Source organism: Engystomops pustulosus, chromosome 10 (assembly GCF_040894005.1).
Source record: "Engystomops pustulosus chromosome 10, aEngPut4.maternal, whole genome shotgun sequence".
NCBI classification, from domain to species: Eukaryota; Metazoa; Chordata; class Amphibia; order Anura; family Leptodactylidae; genus Engystomops; species Engystomops pustulosus.
In genome coordinates, this window is record NC_092420.1 from 79,334,755 (window position 1) to 79,355,027 (window position 20,273).

General features: G+C 41.2%; 1 protein-coding gene across 2 annotated transcripts in view; it reads left to right on the forward strand.

Annotated features, from left to right (window-relative positions):
• The window catches only part of TNR (tenascin R), a 334,017-nt gene that overhangs the window by 178,246 nt on the left and 135,498 nt on the right, over positions 1-20,273 (forward strand). Inside the window, exons 2-3 of one of the 2 annotated variants that reach the window (XM_072128599.1) lie at positions 5,006-5,518; positions 10,673-11,143. In XM_072128599.1, the coding sequence (XP_071984700.1) occupies positions 5,038-5,518; positions 10,673-11,143 (952 nt within the window). In that variant the 5' untranslated portion in view covers positions 5,006-5,037. The remainder of the gene's footprint in view (positions 1-5,005; positions 5,519-10,672; positions 11,144-20,273) is intronic. The other variant, XM_072128600.1, reaches the window with a different exon arrangement.

Here is a 20,273-nt window from a genome sequence, read left to right on the forward strand (position 1 = left end):
TCCACTTTCAGCAAATAATTGATATTGTTTGTGTAATCTAGTATTATAAATTTTCCAAAATACAACTTTCTGTATCAATTCCTCACAGTTTTCTAGATCTCTGCTTGCTGTCTATCAACAGGAAGCTTCATTGTTGACTTCCTGTGGCTAAATACCAGTCCCTGGTGATGTGATATCACACAGGTGCACGGCTCGTTATAACACACAGTTCTGATTACTCTATGTGATATAATGAGCCGTGCACCTGTGTGACATCACATGACCATGGACCGGTAGAGATCTAGAAATCTGGAATTGATATGGAAAGTATATTAGAAAATGTTATGACTTTTTATTACACAAAAAATAATGATTATTATAGATTTCTCCTGCCTGCCTCTGCCCTAATCTGTAATGTAACAATCCTGGAACCTAACCTAACTTGTTAAAAACTTTAGTTTTGTAATATGTAAATTCACTGCAGAGGCTACTGGGGAGTGGAGTAGCCTTAGCTGCCAGTGCCCACCCAGGCTAGTACACGCCCCAGTAGCCTCTGCAGTTAATTTACATATTACTAAACTAAAGTTTTTAACAAGTTAGGTTAGATTCCAGGATTATTCAATTACAGATTAGGGCAGAGGCAGGGAGGAGGAATCTACCATCAGGTCTATTTCTAATGGTAGATTCCTCCTGGTAGGTTTCCTTTTAGTCAGACCACTACCAATCTGATATTTTTGGCCTGTACTGTAGTTAAACCAGTAGTAATCTGAATATGGAATCTGGTCCTGTGAAGTGATCTTTACAGAACAGGAAGCATTAAAGGAAAATATGAAGAGATTCCAGATTTGTGCGGATTAGGTTTCATTATGGGTGTTAAAGATTCTTGTTGATTTGCTGCGCTGTTAGTCTTGTTCCTTGTTTTCTTTGTCCTTCTTTTTTTTGTCGGCCTGTAAATATCATGTACTTCAACCTGATATTCGTTTATACTTCTTGGGAAACCTAAGCACTCTCCTGTAGATCATTATTTTGTTCTGAGCCGAAGGAAGAGACATATCAAAGACTTGCCCCCGAGGCGAGGCTCTGTTACAATTTGTAACCAAATTCACTTTCTAACATGAAAACGTACTGTATGCCTTACCGATACATTTCTGAAAAAGTAAGCAAATATTACAGAAAAAAATGTACAAGATTTCCACACAATTGTGGGCATATGAGGAATAGCAAAAACAACTTTGATAATAGTAATAGCGTTTGTGAGATATGATGTGCAGGGGGCTGCTTCATTGTCAGTGTGTGCACACGGTCCTATCAGAGTGCTGGGTGTTTCACCAATCAGCTTTTGGGACACTATCAAGCCATAGTATATCTTCTTCCTTGAAACATATACATGTGTTGTTAAGACAAGTCTTCTTGCTCGGGTGATACATGTACTTTATACTCTTCTGTGTTTTTACTGTTATTCTGACCTTTTGCCAATACCTTTAGACTATTCTACTGCCTTATGATTTTGTATCTCACAGTCACCTTGGTTTTGACTTACTTTACCTGACTCTGCTTATTGTCTGTCTTTTGTCTCTTGTTTGTCTGTCTAACTGTTCTGTGAACAAACCAGGAGAGGGACCACTGTCTAGTTCTCCCCTGTGGTTTGGCGCAAGTCTGGGAAGTAGGCAGGGACAGAAGTCTTGACAATATTACAAAATAGTTGTATTGCAAAATATTATATATTTTATTTTTTTTAACCTGCTTGTTTATTTTTAAGGGCCCCTTTGCATTTGTTACTCTTAGGAAAAAATAATATATTGCAGTACGGTATATTTTATTTTTATCAGAATTTTTTGCTTGTTTATATTTTGAGGGCCCCTTTGCATTTGTTACGCCTAGGAAAAAATACCATTTTGCGGTATTGTATATTTTATATTTTATCAGCATTTTTTGCTTGTTTATCTTTTAGGGCCCCTTTGCATTTTTTACTCCTAGGAAAAATTACCATTTTGCGGTATGGTATATTTTATATTGTATCAGCATTTTTTGCTTGTTTATTTTTTAGGCCCACTTCGCATTTGTTACTCTTAGGAAAAAATAAAAATATATGTTTTCTTTGTTACGCATAAAAATTCAATAATAATAATAATCATCTGTATTTATATAGCACCATTATATCCTGTAGCGCTTTAGAGATTTATGGGGAACACATACACATAAAATGAGACATTACAGAGTACAAACATAATCATATGTAACAATAGAAGCGAGGGTCCTGCTCACAAGAAATTTCATAAAAGCTTGTATAATGGTGCAGCCATTCTTTATAAGAGAACATAGGGGCACATTTACTTACCCCTCCGGAGGAGTTCACCCAAAGTGCATTGTCCAAGTATAAAGTACTGTGCCGCGATTTACTAAGATCGTGCGCTCCCGATATCCTGCATGTGTTGCTTCCCCGCTCAGGTCCAATGGAGTTCACCTTCTTCTTCCTGGTGCATGTAAGAGCTTGATCTTATAATTTGAATGTTAAATCCGGCGCTCAGTCCGAATCAGTCGGAAAGTCAGACGCCATGCCCCCTGATTTATGACGCAGCTGCGCCGAAATCCGATTTCATACGACAAAAGTCAGAGCCATGCAATCCCCAAAAAATGTTGGAAAATCTTTCTAAAGAGCTGTGGACCCTTAGTAAATAAGCTCCATAGTGTGAGATTTCATCAGGCAGAGGGGGAAAGTCCTGAGGGAGCAGAGTGGAAAGATAAGACAGTGTAACAGCCTGTGCATCTACAGCACTGAGGGACTCTGGTAATGCCCCCAGAGCCCTTCTGGCATAATTTAAAAAGTTGATTTTAGAAGGAAGGAGCCCATGGATAACAAATATAAGAAGATTACCACTGTCACAGTGCTGGATCAATGAGTAAGTGCCCCCTGGTTTATCATGACGGATTTTTATGGTAAATTTCGTTAAAGAAAAGAAAAGCCAGAAAAGAACAGTTTGTTGAACCAGGTGATACATCAGGAAAGCACGGCCTGTACCCTTAAACATGTGGTGGTTCAGCCCGCCCAGGACACACGTATCACATGCTAGAAAATGCTGCACTAGTTGTTCCCATCTATAACCAGCAGTAAGAGATTCTGTGTAAATTGGATTTAATAGGAGCTAACACGCCAGCTGTTATCAAATCCCATGGAGACATAATTATACTGACATGCAGAGATGTCTGGAAGCAAACAGCACGCTTCCTGATCAGTAAACAGGACATTCATTTGGATTGTGTGCAACAGGTAGCGCTCCACTATCGGAGAAGATCGGTGACTTATTCATGGGTGAACTTTAAAGTGCATCAATATTTGTCTAGTTAATGTCAAGTAACTTCCAATACTTGGCAGTGTCTATAAATAAGCATCTACATAACCTACACATTGCAGCAGCTTTATTCTTTATGCATATTAATAGAATATATCAGGATGTTAGAATATTCTACGGTTATTATCCAAACAATTATGTGACCTTCTGGACTGATATGACCTGGTAATGTCTGACAATGCCCAATTGTTATACTTAAAAGATTATAAAATTACAATTTATAGTCTACTGGATCTAGTGTTAGAAAGTCTCCTAGCAGTTATGGACCTGCAGAGCTGTGTAATCATCTTTTCGGTATGTTGACAGTAGCAGCAGGACTGTGAAAAAGGATTGTAGCTGGACTTGGTATGTTGAAGGCATTTCCTCAGTAGGGTTGGCACCAGCACTGGGAATACTGGGGCAAGTGACAGGGCCCAGAGCTGCTGGAGGGCCCACATAAGCCTGTACATAAGGAATCCATGGGGATGAGGGGGCTATATCTAATGAATCCATAGGATGTGAGGGGGCTTTATATAAAATAACCATGAGGGGGCTGTATGTAAAATAACTATGTTTGGTATGATAAACTAGGAAATATTTTAGGACAGGAGACTGTTTTAGTTTCTGAATATTTAATGCCGCCATGTAAGTCTACTGCAAAGGGGCCTACTGAGGCTCTGTCATCCAAGGGCCTTATGCATAGGCAACCTGGGGCCGACCCTGTTCTCTGAGCTCTCTGCAACAAATTACTCCCTGCTCCTTCCCCTCTGTTTAGAGTGAAAGTTGTAGCACACTTTTGGTGGAATACTACATAAGTCACTCAGAACAGAGGGAAGGTGATGGAAGAAGTTCAGAGCAGAGAGCTAGGAGCACAGCAGTGTGAGGACAAATCCCCAATGACTAAAAAGACGCTACAATCCTGGAACATAAATGCATTTTCACAGCCCTGCTGCTACCACCAATACAGAGGTATGGTTACACAGATATCCAGGACTGCTAGTTAGAATTATGGAAGATGTACATGATTGGTTTACTGAATAATACAAATGAACAATTTTTAGCAGTATAGCTGTATTTTTTTTTGGCACCTTGCACAACTGAATTACTTAATGTGATAAAATAGAGGGGAAACTTATGTTAGGATGAATATTCCTTGCAGAATTTGATTGTCTTCCTGGTGATTCCACCATGAAAAACAACTAAAGGACAGATGATTAAGGTATGATCATTGAGGCTTTAACTGAGGCTTTTAAAGTTGACTGGGGGTCCAAAGCCCCCCCCCCCCCCATGACCTTACATACAATTGGGATCATACATATGTACTGGCGTTCTTCACACATCCATGACAACACAGTGTTTACAGTCCTTCGAATTGGTCTGGGGACCTCAGTCAGTTGAAGACCCAGAGTTGAGGCCACGAGCAGAATTCCTTTTTAAGATTGGGTCCACTCATCTCTTGTGGATAGCTGATCAACGCGTTTCCTGGAATAATCGCTTTAACCCATTAACAATGTCATAGACCTTACACATGTGTCCAAGTGACCGGAGCTGTGAACCTCTACAAAGTGAGCAAATTACCCACAAGGATAAGGATTCTATGGTGACCTTAGAGATGAAAACTCTTATAAATAGTACAATGCTCTTCATACTAGTGTTTCCTGATTGTCTACATTAACAGTTGTCATTTCTTTTTACAGACCATTGGTCCTTGGCTGTGTAACCGAAGAAGATGGGAAGCGATGGAGCAAGGAACGTCCTTGGTCCACTACAAGTTGGAGTACACCTCATTGTGCTCCTTTGTGTAACCAGACACTCACAGGGCTTTGCCGAAGTGGCCACCAGCCAGACACCAGGGATATACCTTTCTACCAGAGATGGAGCTAACCTGACAGCCTCACCTTCTAGGCACCAGCCTCTAGTTTTTAATCATGTCTACAATTTCAATGTTCCTTTGGGATTTCCATGTACAATGGAACCAGAAGCTCCAGAAGAAACAAGCTGGGTGTCTCAGCAGACAGACAACACACCAGATGCTGGGAGTCAGATCACCTTTACACACAGTATTCGTGTCCCACAGAGGTTATGTCAGTGCTACACAGCTCCGCAGTCCGTACAGCATCTCCTGAATAGGATTGAAGCTCTGGAAAGGGAAGTCATGTTACTCCGGGAACGTTGTAACGAGAGGGGATGTCAAGACGCAGAGGCCACAGGTAAGAACTTGTTCTTGGGATGGGACAAAGTCTTGATGTATTAGGACTTTAGTATTGAGTGAAAATGTTCTTTTTTTTATTGTTGGAGATTTCTGGACAAGTGTTATGATTTTTTTGTATTCGAAATTGAGCAAAAATCCCTGGATTTACAACTTATTAGCCAATTTTATTATTGAAATTGCTTTACATAGGGTATTCTTTTCATCTGAATAAGCTGCCAATCAAAACCAACATTATGGCCTTATACGTTTTCCTTTTTATCATTAATAGAGAATATACTTTTGTTTTTATGCAAATTAGCTTCTAAGTACACAAGGGAATGACCTTGTCTGTTGGTGCACCCATTTTCTATCTTCAATGCTTACTTTGTAAGGAAAATGTGAATGACTGTGTAGGAGAAATGATAGGCAGAGTATAAAGAAGAAGACCAACTAGAGAGGTCCCACCCATGTTGGCCAAAAAAATGCATTTGCATAAAAATAAAAACTGAATAGACATATCACAAAAGCTTATAAAGTGCCCTACACAATGCTGTTGAGTGATTGTAAAGCTGGCACCCTCCCTTTAAAGGGGTTGAATCAAGTTTGATTGTTAGAATGAGGATAGAGATATCAATTTGATTGGTGAAGGTCCACTGCTGGGACCCCCACTGATTAGAAGGGGGCTCCATTTTCTTTTCTTTTGCATTCTCAAAGACAGTGAAAAAGTGTGACACAGATCGGCGAGTGCTGAGCTAAAAAATTTTGCTTCCATTATATAGAATGGAGCAGCAGGACACACGCTCAACCTCAGCGAGAACAGGACCCGTGTTTTCGTGATCGGTTTGGATCCATTCGCAGACCTCCAACTCCTATGGATAATAATCAAATTTGGCACAACCCTTTCAAAAGAGAACATAGTACTCTAGTTGGGTTTTCTGTATTATCACTATTTCCATACAGGACTACAATGAGATTCGGTTTGATGTGAGCAACGCTTTTTACAGGTTATGGCTTCACACCGGATAACAAAGAGCATAAAGAGTATAAAGTACAAATCTACTTATACAGTATGAATAGTCAGGGTCACACGTACACATCTGGTCATCTGCTGTCATCTGTTCTCTCGTGGGTTAACCATTGGCTTTATATGCAGTATGTTCTCGGGTGTCAAGTGGTTTTCTGTTCTCTGTTCTGTTGCCATTGTATGATACTAGAGAGAAGAGACACTTACACATTATAATACATCTATCGGCACATTGGAGATGCTCTTGCAGAAACCCAATACTTATCCAATTCTCCGAGCTGATACATTGTTCACAAAGGATCCAGTTGTATACAACACATCTACGGATCAATGCCGTCCAGCCCACAATCCATTAGCCGTTTTCATCCCAAGTGAAAGCTCAATATGTACCGTGTACCGTTACCTCTACCTGATACAAAAACAGCTATTCATGGTAGAAAATATTTTCCTTTTTTCTAATGTTTCAAGATTTTCCTTTATATCTGGCCTTACAGTAGAGATAACAGCAGAAGAAAAGGCCCTATAGAACAACACAAGGGATGTAGTAGCGTAATTACAAGACTTTACCCATAATGCAACAGAAGGGATGCTATTTTTAACAATGGTAGACCCAGGGTGATATCCTACAGGCAGAGGGTGACCTGTACAATGATGAGTGCAGCTGAGGACAATAACCCCATATTTATACCTATTCATTTGGTAGATTCAATACACGACAGTCATTAGGATTTTTTGATTCATTGAATAATGCTTCTATTTTCATCCATCTGGTGAATAGATATCTAGGGCTGGCTTCCCAGAGATAATTGAGTTTGATTGTCACCATTATAAACTAAATGACTAAATACTGTGTGGAACTGATACAGAAAATGACCGAGGAATATTCGTTGACAGTAAATTTAAAGGGGTCTTCTCAGGGTTAATTTATTGATTGCCTGAGCACCTCCTCTGTTACCCACTCCTATCTGGAGAACAGGGGTTTTGCTGAACATCTTCTTGCATCCGGGCAGAATGGAGAGTTTGCCATGCATCTGGGTAACCTCTGTGGGACCCACTGCTATTTTGAACATGGGGTCAGCTGACCACCTTCCCACAGCCTGGTAGAAGGAGAGATTGCCGTATATGTGGGTAAAACATCTGGAACCCACTCCAATCTGTAGAACTGGGGTCTGCTGATGACCTTCCCACAGCCCTATGGAATTGGGAGTTTGCTGTGTATGTGGCTATCCCTTCTGAGACCTGCACCTATCTCGAATGGGAGTCTGCTGATCACCTTCCCACAGTTTGTTGGAATGGAGAGTTTGATGTGGTTACAACCTCTAGAACTCACTGTTAACTGGAGAATGGGGAGTTTGGAGAGTTTGTCATGCATCTGAGTGCCCCCACTAGGACCCACCACTATCTGAAGAACCACCTTCCCTCAGTCTGTTGGAATGGAGAGTTTAACGAACATGTGGGTACAACCTCTGGGACCCACGCTTAACCTGAGAATGGGGAGAGTTTGTCATGCATCTGGGTAAGCCCTCTGGGACCCACCACTATCTGAAGAACCACCTTCCCTCAGTCTGTTGGAATGGAGAGTTTGACGTACATGTGGGTACAACCTCTGGGACCCACGCTTAACCTGAGAATGGGGAGAGTTTGTCATGCATCTGGGTAACCCCTGTGGGACCCACCACTATCTGAAGAATGGGTCTGCTGACCATCGGTGCAGCACTTGCCATAATTCTGCCCTTTCCGCAGCTGGCGGGGATACGGCTAGAGGGTAGTGGGTTGGCACAGGGAATTCCTGTGCACTGGCTGCAGCCGGGGAATTTTCATCCTTGATGGCCCAACTTATGCCAGTTGGGACCCCCACCGGATACATCAAGAGGCTGGAGCCTCTTCTTAGTATTATAGTAAAAAAGGTTAGAAAAAAAGCAGTCCATCAAGCTCAACCTATACATTATATTGTGTTACTGCACTGGATGCAGGGCTATCATATGATAAATAATCCCTATATCTTTATAGTAGTTAGAGCCCCGTATTCTATTACAGAGCTCCTATGCATAACCAAGTAATCAAAAAGTTCATCACTGCAGGAGCTTTGGAACCTATTACAAAAAATGTATCCATAAAGTTCACTAATGTAATATCATGATATAGGGGAGAACCCTTCAACTGTGTCTGTTTCTAGGGACCCTGCTTCTTCTTGAATAAAATCAGCAGTATAAAGAGATAGAGAAATTTTTCAGACATGGGAAAATATATGCAAATTAACTTTAGTCCAACCAGAGATCCTATTTCTGGATACTTGCCCCTCATCAGTTCAGGGGAGGAATATTGGATGGCTTGATGAAATGCCGAGATATACATATGTAGTGCAGAGTACTGTTCTACCCTGATCTACAGCAATTTATGGAGCAGTATTTTTTAGGAAGTGCTCCATTGGGAAATTATGCAAATTAGTTCATACCAACAAGAGATACTCACCTGTTTCTGGGTGTTTGCCCCTCGTCAGGAGAGAGTAGGATGAAATTGCATTTTATGGAGCAGGATTTTGCTATCTACTCTGATCAATTAGCTCCTCTCTAATTTTCAGAAATATCCTTCAAAATGTTATGCATGTGGGAAGGATTTGTTCATGGGTTTCATTTTCTATATTGCATATAAGCCTTTGAATACCCCTTAACCTGGATTGGACCAGACTACCTAATCCCACCTCTTAACTGAGTTGGACCTCACACTTTCTAACTTTGAAGAGTCCAGATGTGTTGGGTCTGTCCCTAAAATCAGGGTCGAGCCAAGAGAATTCCGGACACTATGCCTACAAATATTTTGGAATGAAATTGAAATTTGTGACTCTTAACTGTTTCTTACAGAACCAGGTTAGATATTACCCTTCACTGAATTCACTACTTTTGTTCTCTCATCTAATGGAAGGTGAGACGACGCTTGGTACTTGGAGAAGGTCCAGAAACCTTTGTGATGGCAGATAAATGTGTAGAGGTAGCACATAGGGTCAAACACTGCTCGGAGAGAGAAGTTATGAGAAACACAAGTCTCAGGTGAAAGGCTGATGGATGCCTAGAACAGCTTGGTAGCTAAATTTACATGAACACAGCAACAAATGTACAAAATTGCTTAGAAAACACACAGGAGAGTTCTACTAGGAAACAGAATGAGGAAATACAGCAAGGCCTAATTAATAGTTATCTGACAAGTATTTACGAGCGATGAGGCCTCTGCAATCTCATTACACGCCGGGCTCGATGATGCCCGAGAAGAAGGTTGGCAGGTCGATGCAGTGGTCAGTGGGAAAAGTGGATTGTTAGGTAGCGTAGGAAGTAGGAGTCAGATGAAGTGATGAGAAGAGGATGAAGCATCGCAGAGAGGAATCAATGTAGAAGGTGATGAAAGGTCAAAGACGGGGAAATGATGGGATGTGATGCCTGTGATTAGAATGTCATAGATGTATGCAAAAAACAAGGATAACTAGCAATTATTGTAATATAATGTTGGCTAAACGGGTGATTTGCAAGTGAGTAGGTGAAAGCAGCAAGCCTGTACAACTCTAGAGTGTTTGCATATACATGGATATATGGAAGTCCCGGAATGTTCTATTTCAAAATTCATTAGAGGGTATCGAAAGTGTAGTTGGTTTGCTCAACAATGGTGGAACAGACAACATTTAAACATATGTCGTAACCTAAATATGCTTGGCTTATATGCTGGGAGCATATCCTAGCTACACAATGTATGTGTATCCATGCTACACGATGTATGTGGCCTTAGGGCACAATCACATTGCGTTGAGAAAGATCCAGATTTTTATGTGAAAGTCTACATTCACCTTGAATTTCTACAGAGGAATCCAGTAAAACATCACCATCTTAGAACAAAATGACAAGGATCAGGCACCCAAGTATAACATGAACACGAGAAGAAGATTTGATCATAATTACAAGTCTACAAGCTCCTGCTTGGTGGCTCCTACATAGTGGCTCCCTACTCTATTAGTTGTGTCACTGTATGGTGACCATCCCCACCATAGAAATTGAGGTCCATGTAAACTGTACCATAGGGATCGCTGTATGCCTGTATAGTATTTTTAGATTTTTTTGGCTGTGACTTTGTAACTAATGAGAATTATTCTCTTCATCCCTACAGGTCTTACAGAATTTGCACCTCCTTGCAGCGGACATGGAAACTTTAGTCTGGACTCTTGCGTTTGTAGCCAAGGTTGGGGAGGTGAAAACTGTTCAGAACCCCTGTGTCCCCTGGGCTGCTCTGGAAGAGGAACCTGCATAGAGGGCATCTGTGTGTGTGAACCAGATTACACAGGAGAGTGGTGCACAGATCCATTATGCCCCGAGGAATGTAGCCCACATGGGCACTGCCAAGATGGGCAATGTATCTGCCAAGAACCATACACCGGTATCGGCTGTACCGAGCTCCGCTGCCCAGGTGACTGTTTGGGAAAAGGACGTTGTGCCAATGGGACCTGCGTATGCCAAGATGGTTATGCCGGCGAGGACTGCGGGCGCATGTGGTGTGTGAATGCCTGCAGTGGGCGAGGGCAATGCCAGGATGGTGTCTGTGAGTGCGAGGAGGGGTACAGTGGGCAGGATTGTTCCGAAGGTAAGAAAAAAACATCATTGTGCAATAATGCCTGACCTGATAAAAAAAAATTTTTTTGAAGACATCAAAGTATTAGCTAAACAATATTGGTCATACCATGTAAAAGGCACAGGCTAGAAGGAGCTGATGTCACACTGCTTCCATATACTTAAAGGGAATCTCTTTGTTTAAGCATCATGACATCTGCAGATGCAAATTATTTCTGTGTATCTTTATTGAAGTCAGGGTTTTGTTCATATACAGTGTTATAAATCCACAGCATATATAACGTAACATGCTGGTTTTCCACAGTAACTCTCAAAGGGAGCTTATATTTTACTTCTAAGTTTAAGCCACAGCTGTAAGTGATTAGTAGTAATTAGCTACCTCTAGTGGTGACTCCCATGGCTTATTAAGTGTCATTTTCAGTTAGGTAAGCAGGTATTACATACAGTCCTCATACTCAGGTTCTCAAGGGCCTGTTCTAAGAGACCAGTGAAGAGTTAAAAGATGCTGATCTATACTTTGTTTATTGACCAATACTATTATTGACCAAGTAGATTTTGTTTTGTTTATAGGGCTTTTACATATTAAAGGAAATATTCCATTTGCTTTTATGCAATATGATCCAAACATACCTTGAGAATGCTGCAGCTACATTGATGCAAAAACATATCTTGTTTAATCCCTGAACTGAGTGGTTCTGCTGAAAAAACTATTATAAAATTATGATAATGAGGCTCTGTCTCTCCTGTGGCTGCCCCAGCTTGCCTGCTCTTAACCTAATTATGAACTGCTCCAGAGAACGCTGTATTCACTGTGTTGTCACCGACAGGCAGAATTAATCAATCGCTGCACCCCCCCCCCCCCAGCTGCTGTGTATGTGTCATCCAGCTCAGGTTGATTAGTCCTGTCTGGACAGTTCAGGAAGCTATGTGTAATGTGTTAGCCAAGTATGCACCCAGCTTTCCGAAGGTCCTGAATTTTATAATTGTTATTTGAGCAAAACCACTCGGATCAGGGATTAATCAAGATATGTTTCAGCGTCGCTACCGCATTCTCAAGGTATGTTTGGTTCACAATGCATAAAAACAAATGGTAGATTTCCTTGAAACAACCATTCCATAGGGTAGGAGGTCAGATTAGCAAAAACATCCGAGAACGCAGTCAATCAACGGATTTATGCTTTGGTACTGGAATTAACACAGAGAACAGAGTTGGAAGAACGGCTCCAGTATGTATGTAGTGGCTTTTCAGGTTAACTGCAGCCAAGTTCCCATTTGCCTGAATAGGTCATAAGATGGAAAATCCTTTAAAGTTATGGGGTTTTCTTGCCCCAAACTATCAATGACATTCATTAGTATAGTATATCAATGTGGGTGTTATAACTCCTCACCAATCAGCTGTAGTGGCCATTCCAGTCAATACAGGTACCAAACCTAATAACTTCAATGAGAGATGTGTCTGCAATGAGCTGGTGCAGCCACTACACAATGGATGGAGCAGTCTGCTTCTGGCTCAGTCTGTAGAGTCAATCAGCCTTTTGGTGGGATCACAAGGTTTTGCACACCTATTGTTTTACTATAAATAGGTGATTCATAATTCGGGCCAGGAAAACCCCTTAAAGGGAATGAACAGATGCTTCAGTTTCTCAAGGGTAATGGGATTTTTGGGGGGGGGGCTTGGGAAAGTGATTGAGGAGTTTGGGCTGCTGCACTGTACAAGCCGCTTTGATTTGCATCCAGTCCTTATACAAAAAGAAACCAAAAAAATACAAGGTTGAAGACATCGGAGACTATTGTTACCTCTCTAAATGAGTGCAGGAGATTTTCTAACACTTCTGCCAAAAAATCTGCAGCACTATTGAATTCTTATGGACTCATTTCAATCGACGTGAGTAAAACTAAAAGCTCTAAAAGAACAAAATTCCTGCCAAAAATAAGAGGATTTTTACCCATTTCACAAACGAAATGTGGATTATTATTCAAAGCTGACAACTTTTCAATATTCACAGACCTCAGATGTTTCTATTCTGCCTTCTACGTGTCACCGGTGTAAATGCATTTCTATTTAGCTTCAGACGATCACAACAACTTCAGAAAGACATGGCGGGAGGCCACAGAGCTGAAAGAAAAGCACCTGCGGTATGAGAACGCGCTCATACTGCGAGGCCCAATTCATCCAGGTGACATTATCCAACTAACGGCAGATTGGAAAACACCTGCGTAATAAACCCGTACTTAATGTATGTTCTCTATAGAGCTGAAAAGCAGCCAAAGATGGCGCCCCATAGGGGAGAGCGTCCAAAGAGGAATGCAACAAAAGGAACACAGGAAATGATTTCTGGCAGAATCGGGTTCAAGGGAATGGTGTTTGTTTGAAGGCCATTTCTATGAAGGTTTGGCTGATGCTTTTGCTGTTGTGAATGACCCCCCCTACTAGTCCAATTTCCTCCTGACAGATAAAATTGGTGGAAGTAACTATTGTTCATGCAGAATTTTACACCTGATCCTTTTGTTATCATGAGACATATAGTATGTTGCTGCCATGTATATTTCTTTCTCTATCCAATAACACAACATGCATGTTCAGCCAGTTATGTGTGCACGTGTATGGGAGCCACGAGCGGAGATGAGAAAATCTATTTATCCGTTTGTAGATGCGACACAAATCTGACATTTTTCACACACTGGGCCTCATTTACTAAGGGTCCGCGGACCGCATTTTTGTCGCGTTTGTCGACAATTTTCCGTTTTGCGCCGCATTCAACAGGGGATTTTGGTGCATCGGCGCCAGCTTGCACGTGACACAAATCGGGGGGCGGGCCTTCAGACAACCCAAAGCATCCGGACTACAAGCACCGGGAAAAAGAAGGTGAACTCCGACGGACCTCGGCAGGGAAGCAGCGGATGCAGGAAGCACAAGCTTCGTGAATTGTGCCGGACTTCATCTTCGTTGGACCGTCCGAATCGGGGATCGAGACAGGAGCAGGTAAGTAAATTTGCCCCATTGAACGGAAACTTTATTACTTTGGGTGAAAGTACTAGCTGTCATTCATCCCAGAGCTGAAGGGGATGTCTGGGGCTTTAAAAAAAAAAATTACGTAAAGCTTGGGGGAGCGGGAATATTAAAACAAAAACAAAGTTATACTTACCTCTTCCAGTACTCCAGCTCACCTGCTGCACTACCCGTCACTGCCAGCCTCTGTTTGTTTTTTTGATTGTGCTCCCGTCCCAACCACTGCCACACACCTTATTGAGACTGGTGCTGTAGTAGGCACTCGGCAGTGATCGGGACGGGAGCAACAGCCTCTGTAAACATACAGTGATGGGCGGGGCTGTAAGTGAAGAGGTGCTGCAGAGGATAGGGAAGAGCGGACCCACTTGAGCTGAGCTTAAACATCCTGTCCGGGCTGGGTTCCCCTCCCAAACCCAGACAACGCCCAAAGTAACCCCTGCGATCATTACTTGCAATCCCAGGCATTTACTGCTCAAATGCAAGCAGCATTAAAATAGATGTGGCATGTGCACTGTGCACCACCATTTTAAGGAGGATAGGCGCTCTCCATGACATAATTGGGGAGCACCAATCCTCCCTAAAATGTTGGCTTGCAGCATACCAGCACAATTTTTTAATATGATCAAGGGCAATAGCTTTTATTTTATTAATTTTTTAATAAAGTTTTAGTAGCAATGTGTTGCACATAAGCTTCAGCGATTAGCAGTTATAAATAGGGTCTCTATAAGTGCGTAAAAACACATCGCTCCAGGGGAATTGCAGGCTTCCTGCCAGGTTCTCCTGCTGACTACATCTGATCACTGGAAATCACATCTATTTTTGAGGGGTGGGAGCAGAGATAGGAAAAAAAGACTACTCTAAGAAACTTTCAAGGTATAAAATGGGTTTTTAATTTTTTTTTAGATGCAGGCAGTCCCCGGGTTACGTACAAGATAGGTTCTGGAGGTTTGTTCTTAAGTTGCATTTGTATGTAAGTCGGAACTGTATATTTTATAATTGTAGTCCCATACAACATTTTTTTGGTCTCTGACAATTGGATTTTAAAAATGTTGGATTGTCATAAGAACCAGGATTAACACTAAAGCTTCATTACAGACACCTGTGATATCTGTTATAGCTGATTATTGTAGCCTAGGACTAAAGTACAGTAAATTACCAATATCCAGAGGTCCGTTTGTAACTAGTAGTCGTCTGTAAGTCGGGTGTTCTTAAGTAGGGGACGGCCTGTAGTCTCTATTGGAGGGTTCAGAGTGTACAGAACAGGGTCTTTGGTTTAGATTACACTTTTCTTGACCACACTAAGGGTTTCTAACTGTGGAGGACCTATCCTACATCAAAGGGGTGCATGTATTTTGTACTGTGTGTGTGTAAGTGTGGGGGAGGCAGAATATTGGGTAATTTATCAATATACATCTATTAAAAGTTCTGCTCTATTTTCTTGATATGTAAAGTGAAGCCTCCTGTCTTTTACCTCATCAGCCAGCGATTCCTGTCCATAAAATGGCCACAGATGGAAGGTCATGTGATCTCTATCTGTCAATGAACGATTGCCCCCAGGACCTTGATCATATATTCAAGGCAATTTCGAACAACTATAAATCATCCAAAGCAAAAAAGTTCTATTTAATAAAAAAGTTCAGAAGAATACCGTGTGGTGTGACTACTATATACAAGGCTTAGTCAATAGACACTAGGACTAGAGTCTATCGTATGATAGTACGGTATATACAGAATATCTACGGAGCTCATATCAAAGAATCAGACATCCACAACTGGTCTATGTACTTTTACAGAAAATGCATTGAGGCTGTTGGATTTAGGGGTATTGAGGCTGTTGAATTTAGGGTGTGAAATAGATGATCACATTGAATATGAACATGATGTTTTTTATGTCTTGTATTATATGGAGCTATAATGGGGTACGTATATCACACTTTTGGCTTGCCCTTTTCTTTAATTTTTGAGACTTTTCGTGGTTCTTGTGTTCATTTGCGACTTTTTTTGTGCCTAAAACTGTCTCGTTTCAAAGTTTGCCTTCGTCTAGTTTCCTGCAGTGTTTCCTGAGTTATCACCTTAAGTTACCTGTGTTATATCCTTGCGCAAATCTGCAGCTGCCCCTGGCCAGGCGTAGAAATTAGCTGGCGAACTGTCTGCGACTTTTGGAGACTTTTTGCGATTTTTGTTTTAAAATGTCGCAAATTCACTACAGTCCAAACGCCACACATATCAATAAAGAAAAACCATTAAGAGACATCTGATCAGCAGGAAAGCCAAGAAAAGTCTCAAAAACAGACAGAAAAAGACAGAACTATGATACATGTGCCCCATAGACCCCAATAAATCAAACTTTTCTATCTTAATCCTCCCATCTACCTTCAAAAACTGCCATCAGTGGCTGTCAGGATGGAAGCTTGGCTGTAAATATGGATAAATGGAATGAGAGCCCCATTTGACTGAGTAATGGCACGTCGCACGCTGTGGATGGTTTACTACATCTAAATCCCGTGTTTAGAGAAGAATGATTCTTAAAAAATTCTTTTCTCCATTGATTCTCCAAAATGTCAATCTCTCTTATTCCCTGCAAAACGTCAAGCTGACAAATCAATCCGAGCCTCCTTACTCATGTCATCCGGACAGAGCACCAGGGTTTGCGGAATCAATTAAAGTATAATAGACTCTAATGAGAAATCTTTCCAGAAATTGAAGACTCTTCCTCTAGTCTTTACTTTTTGGATAGAGTTCCCTTAGGATATGAATCATATCGATCATAACAAAGATCCTTTGTAGAACCGTATTGATGAGCTGATTCTCATTGCATATATTCAGGGTAAAGTTTTTATTGAAGTAAAAAGTTACCATTTTTCTACCTATAAAAAAATGTATCCACAGAATAAGTGTTTATTATTTAGGACCCAACACTGATTCCCCAATTATCTCCATTTTGAACAAAGTGATGGAGGAAGTACCGTATTTTTCGGACTATAAGGCGCACAAAAAATCCTTTGATTTTCTCAGAAATCAAAGGTGCGCCTTATAGTCCAGTGCGCCTTATATATGAACCGCACTTACAGACATCAGCTGCCTTGAACTGTGCACAGGTCTGCCACCTGCTGGTCATACATCCTTATCATCAGGTGCGCTTTATAATCCAGTGCGCCTTATATATGAACCAAGACGTTTTAGCAGGCATTTATTGATGGTGCCCCTTATACTCTGGTGCACCTTATAGTCCAAAAAATACTGTAGACAGAGGTAGTAAAAAATGTATAACATGTCTTTACCCTACTCTGACTTCTGGTCCATGCGTTGTGCTGGTTCTTCCAGTCTTCAGAGTCCTTGTCTTTTCTCCTGGGACCACAGAAAGTCACCTCCTTTGACTTTACAATTAGTGACGAGTGGACCTGTTCAACTTCTGTTTGGCCCAGTTTGAGTTCAGGTCCAGGTGCTGAACTAAAACCTAAACGATCACTTCAACTTGTGACACCAGCAATTGATGCAAAGCATATTCTTGTACCGCCATTTTCCAGGCCATCATCACTCTCTGTGATGTCATCGGGAAGCAATAATCAAGGAATAAGTGAAAGTAGATATTACTGGTTGGTGGAGCCCAAAACCAAACCCAAACTTATGGCAGAAGTTCAGGTTTGGGCTTGGGGACCCAAATCTGCCACGTTTAGCATGGACCCGAACATTGCGTTTCAGGTCCACTCATCACTGATCCATGAGCCTTGGAAGCCATGTACTGGGTAGCACACAAGACCCCCCCCCCCCTTATTTGGTGCTTAAAACTGGAAATTCAACATGGTGCAATGCGCTGCCAGAAATGTGACACCGGAAACCCTAGTTCCCAGCCCCGACCTCCCAAAGGTTTACTAGTATAAAAAAGGTAATTTTTAACAAGGTACAAATAAAGGAAACCTAGAAAAAGTCTAAGTTTTATTGAAACTACATCAAACAGAAAATTAAAAAAAAATGATAATCCAAAAAGTAAGAAAATTGATTTGATTCTTAGGGCCACATTTGTTCCATACCGTAAGAAGTTAAAGCTGCAAAAAACCTTTGTAAGGGTTTGCCCATGAAAGAAAATTCTCATATTCCAACCCCCTAGTGATGTTTACACAAAAAGATCATTTTTAATCCCTTACTTTACAATTGTACTCAGTTTTATTGCTGTTTTAGCTCCTATCACTCAGTACTGGTCAGTGTAAGATTCCAGAGTGTGGGTGGGGACTCTCTTAGCAGACACTTCATGATTTCTCTAGTGTTATGAGATGCTGTATGCTGACAATGTGCTTAGATTATCAGGGTACAGGGTTATATACACTTTCATTTAGCTTCTGAACATTGACTAGTATCTGACACGTAGAAAGAGAGATGAGACAGATCAGAGGTGAGAGATGATGAGATCCTTGAGATCCATATTACAAATGATAGTTTCATCTGTACTATTACAGCCATAACATATACAGCTCTGCTATATCTCACCTGTAACACTGTCAGATCTGCTGTGCCTTCCTTTATCACCCCGCACTGCATGGAGCAGCTCAGCTCAGTGCAGGGTCAGACAGAAGAGCAAGATAGCTGCTGACCCTAAGCTCAGAAGATACAGGGTTGGGTCCAGGGCAACCAAAATTGTGCACACCAGGACTAAAAGAGACATATTGGACTCATATCTGTGAAATGCTGCATTTTTGTTAATAACAGTAAATTAGAGAATTCGTTATTTTGTTATCCTGAGTACATGTAAGAAACTTGTTTTGTGGGAATACCCCTTTAAGTGTCCGGTCATGGCAAATATTTGCTATGTGGTTACCTCCTCAGTGCAGATCAGATGGAAAGATCATTGCTTAGGGGCGGTTTTGTTTGAGATTCCCTCTCCACCATCATATTCCCCTTCGCTTTTATGTTATTTTTCTCCTGTTTCCAGGCCGCAGATAACAAGGGAGCACTAATGTCCTAGGTAGCAAAATGTTAGTGTATAAATTATACAGCCTGTGTTTGTGCCTATTTATAAAGCAGATGTATAAAGTTATTGTTATGGGCCTGGAGCAGAAATCTGAGCGCATCCACTGGGGGCCTATGAGGCAGACAGGAAGATCAGGATACAGCGAAACGTTTCTAACCTTAATTTACTCATGATTTTCTATCTTTGCTGCCGTCGTGTGAAAAGTTCATCCTTTTCCTCTTCGATACATAAGTAAATGTGCGTTAATTGTGCTCTTCCTTATAAAAACCTGTCATCATGGGAATAATGGTAGGAAATACATTAAAAAAGACACATTTTTGCTCACAATTTCCAATTCCACACGGAGGCGGATTTAAAGGACATCTAAAACCAGGATGAAGGATTGTAAACCAAGCACACTGACATACTGGTGTGTGCCCCCTGTGGCAGGATCTGCTCTTCTTCAAGCTTCTTATTGCCTGGTTTTTACAAAAAAACTCTTTTAAAATTATGCAAATGAGCCTGAGGGGCTCTGCTTTCCATAGGTGTTAATGGAGCCCTTCTGACTCATTTTCATATTTTTCAAAGCATTTTTTTTTTCTTAAAAACCAGTTAATAAGAAGCTAAAAGAAGAGAAGATTTTGCCAGAGGGGCACACACCAGTATGTCAGTGTGCTTGGTTTACAGTCCTTCATCCTTGTGGTAGATCTACTTTAAGAGTACTCAGGGGATACAACAGGTGAAATTGTTGCAACTAAGTCACCGTGAATTTATCTGCCACTATTCTGCAAAGTGATATGAGTAAGGGGTATTGGAGGACTCTCAGCACCGTATATGTGTTATCCATGGACTCCTGCTTAATGCACACCTGCTAAGAAAGAGTGTGACAGTGTAACAGTCTGTAAAGCCAGATCAGAAAGGGGCTAGGGTAGACCCTCAGGCTCATTAGCATAATTTTACCAGTTGATTTTAGAAGGGATGAGGCCATGGATAACAAATATAAGAAGATGACCACAGTCACGGTGCCTGGATCTGTGAGTAAGTGTCCCTGGTTTTCAAGGTAGATTTCCTTTAAGTATTTGTGGGTGTGTTCTTGCATTGCTACCAATTTTTCTGTGGTAATAGAATAGATAAAATGATGAATTTTGGCACCATAAAGTTACATTTTATCGGTCATATGAGATAAAG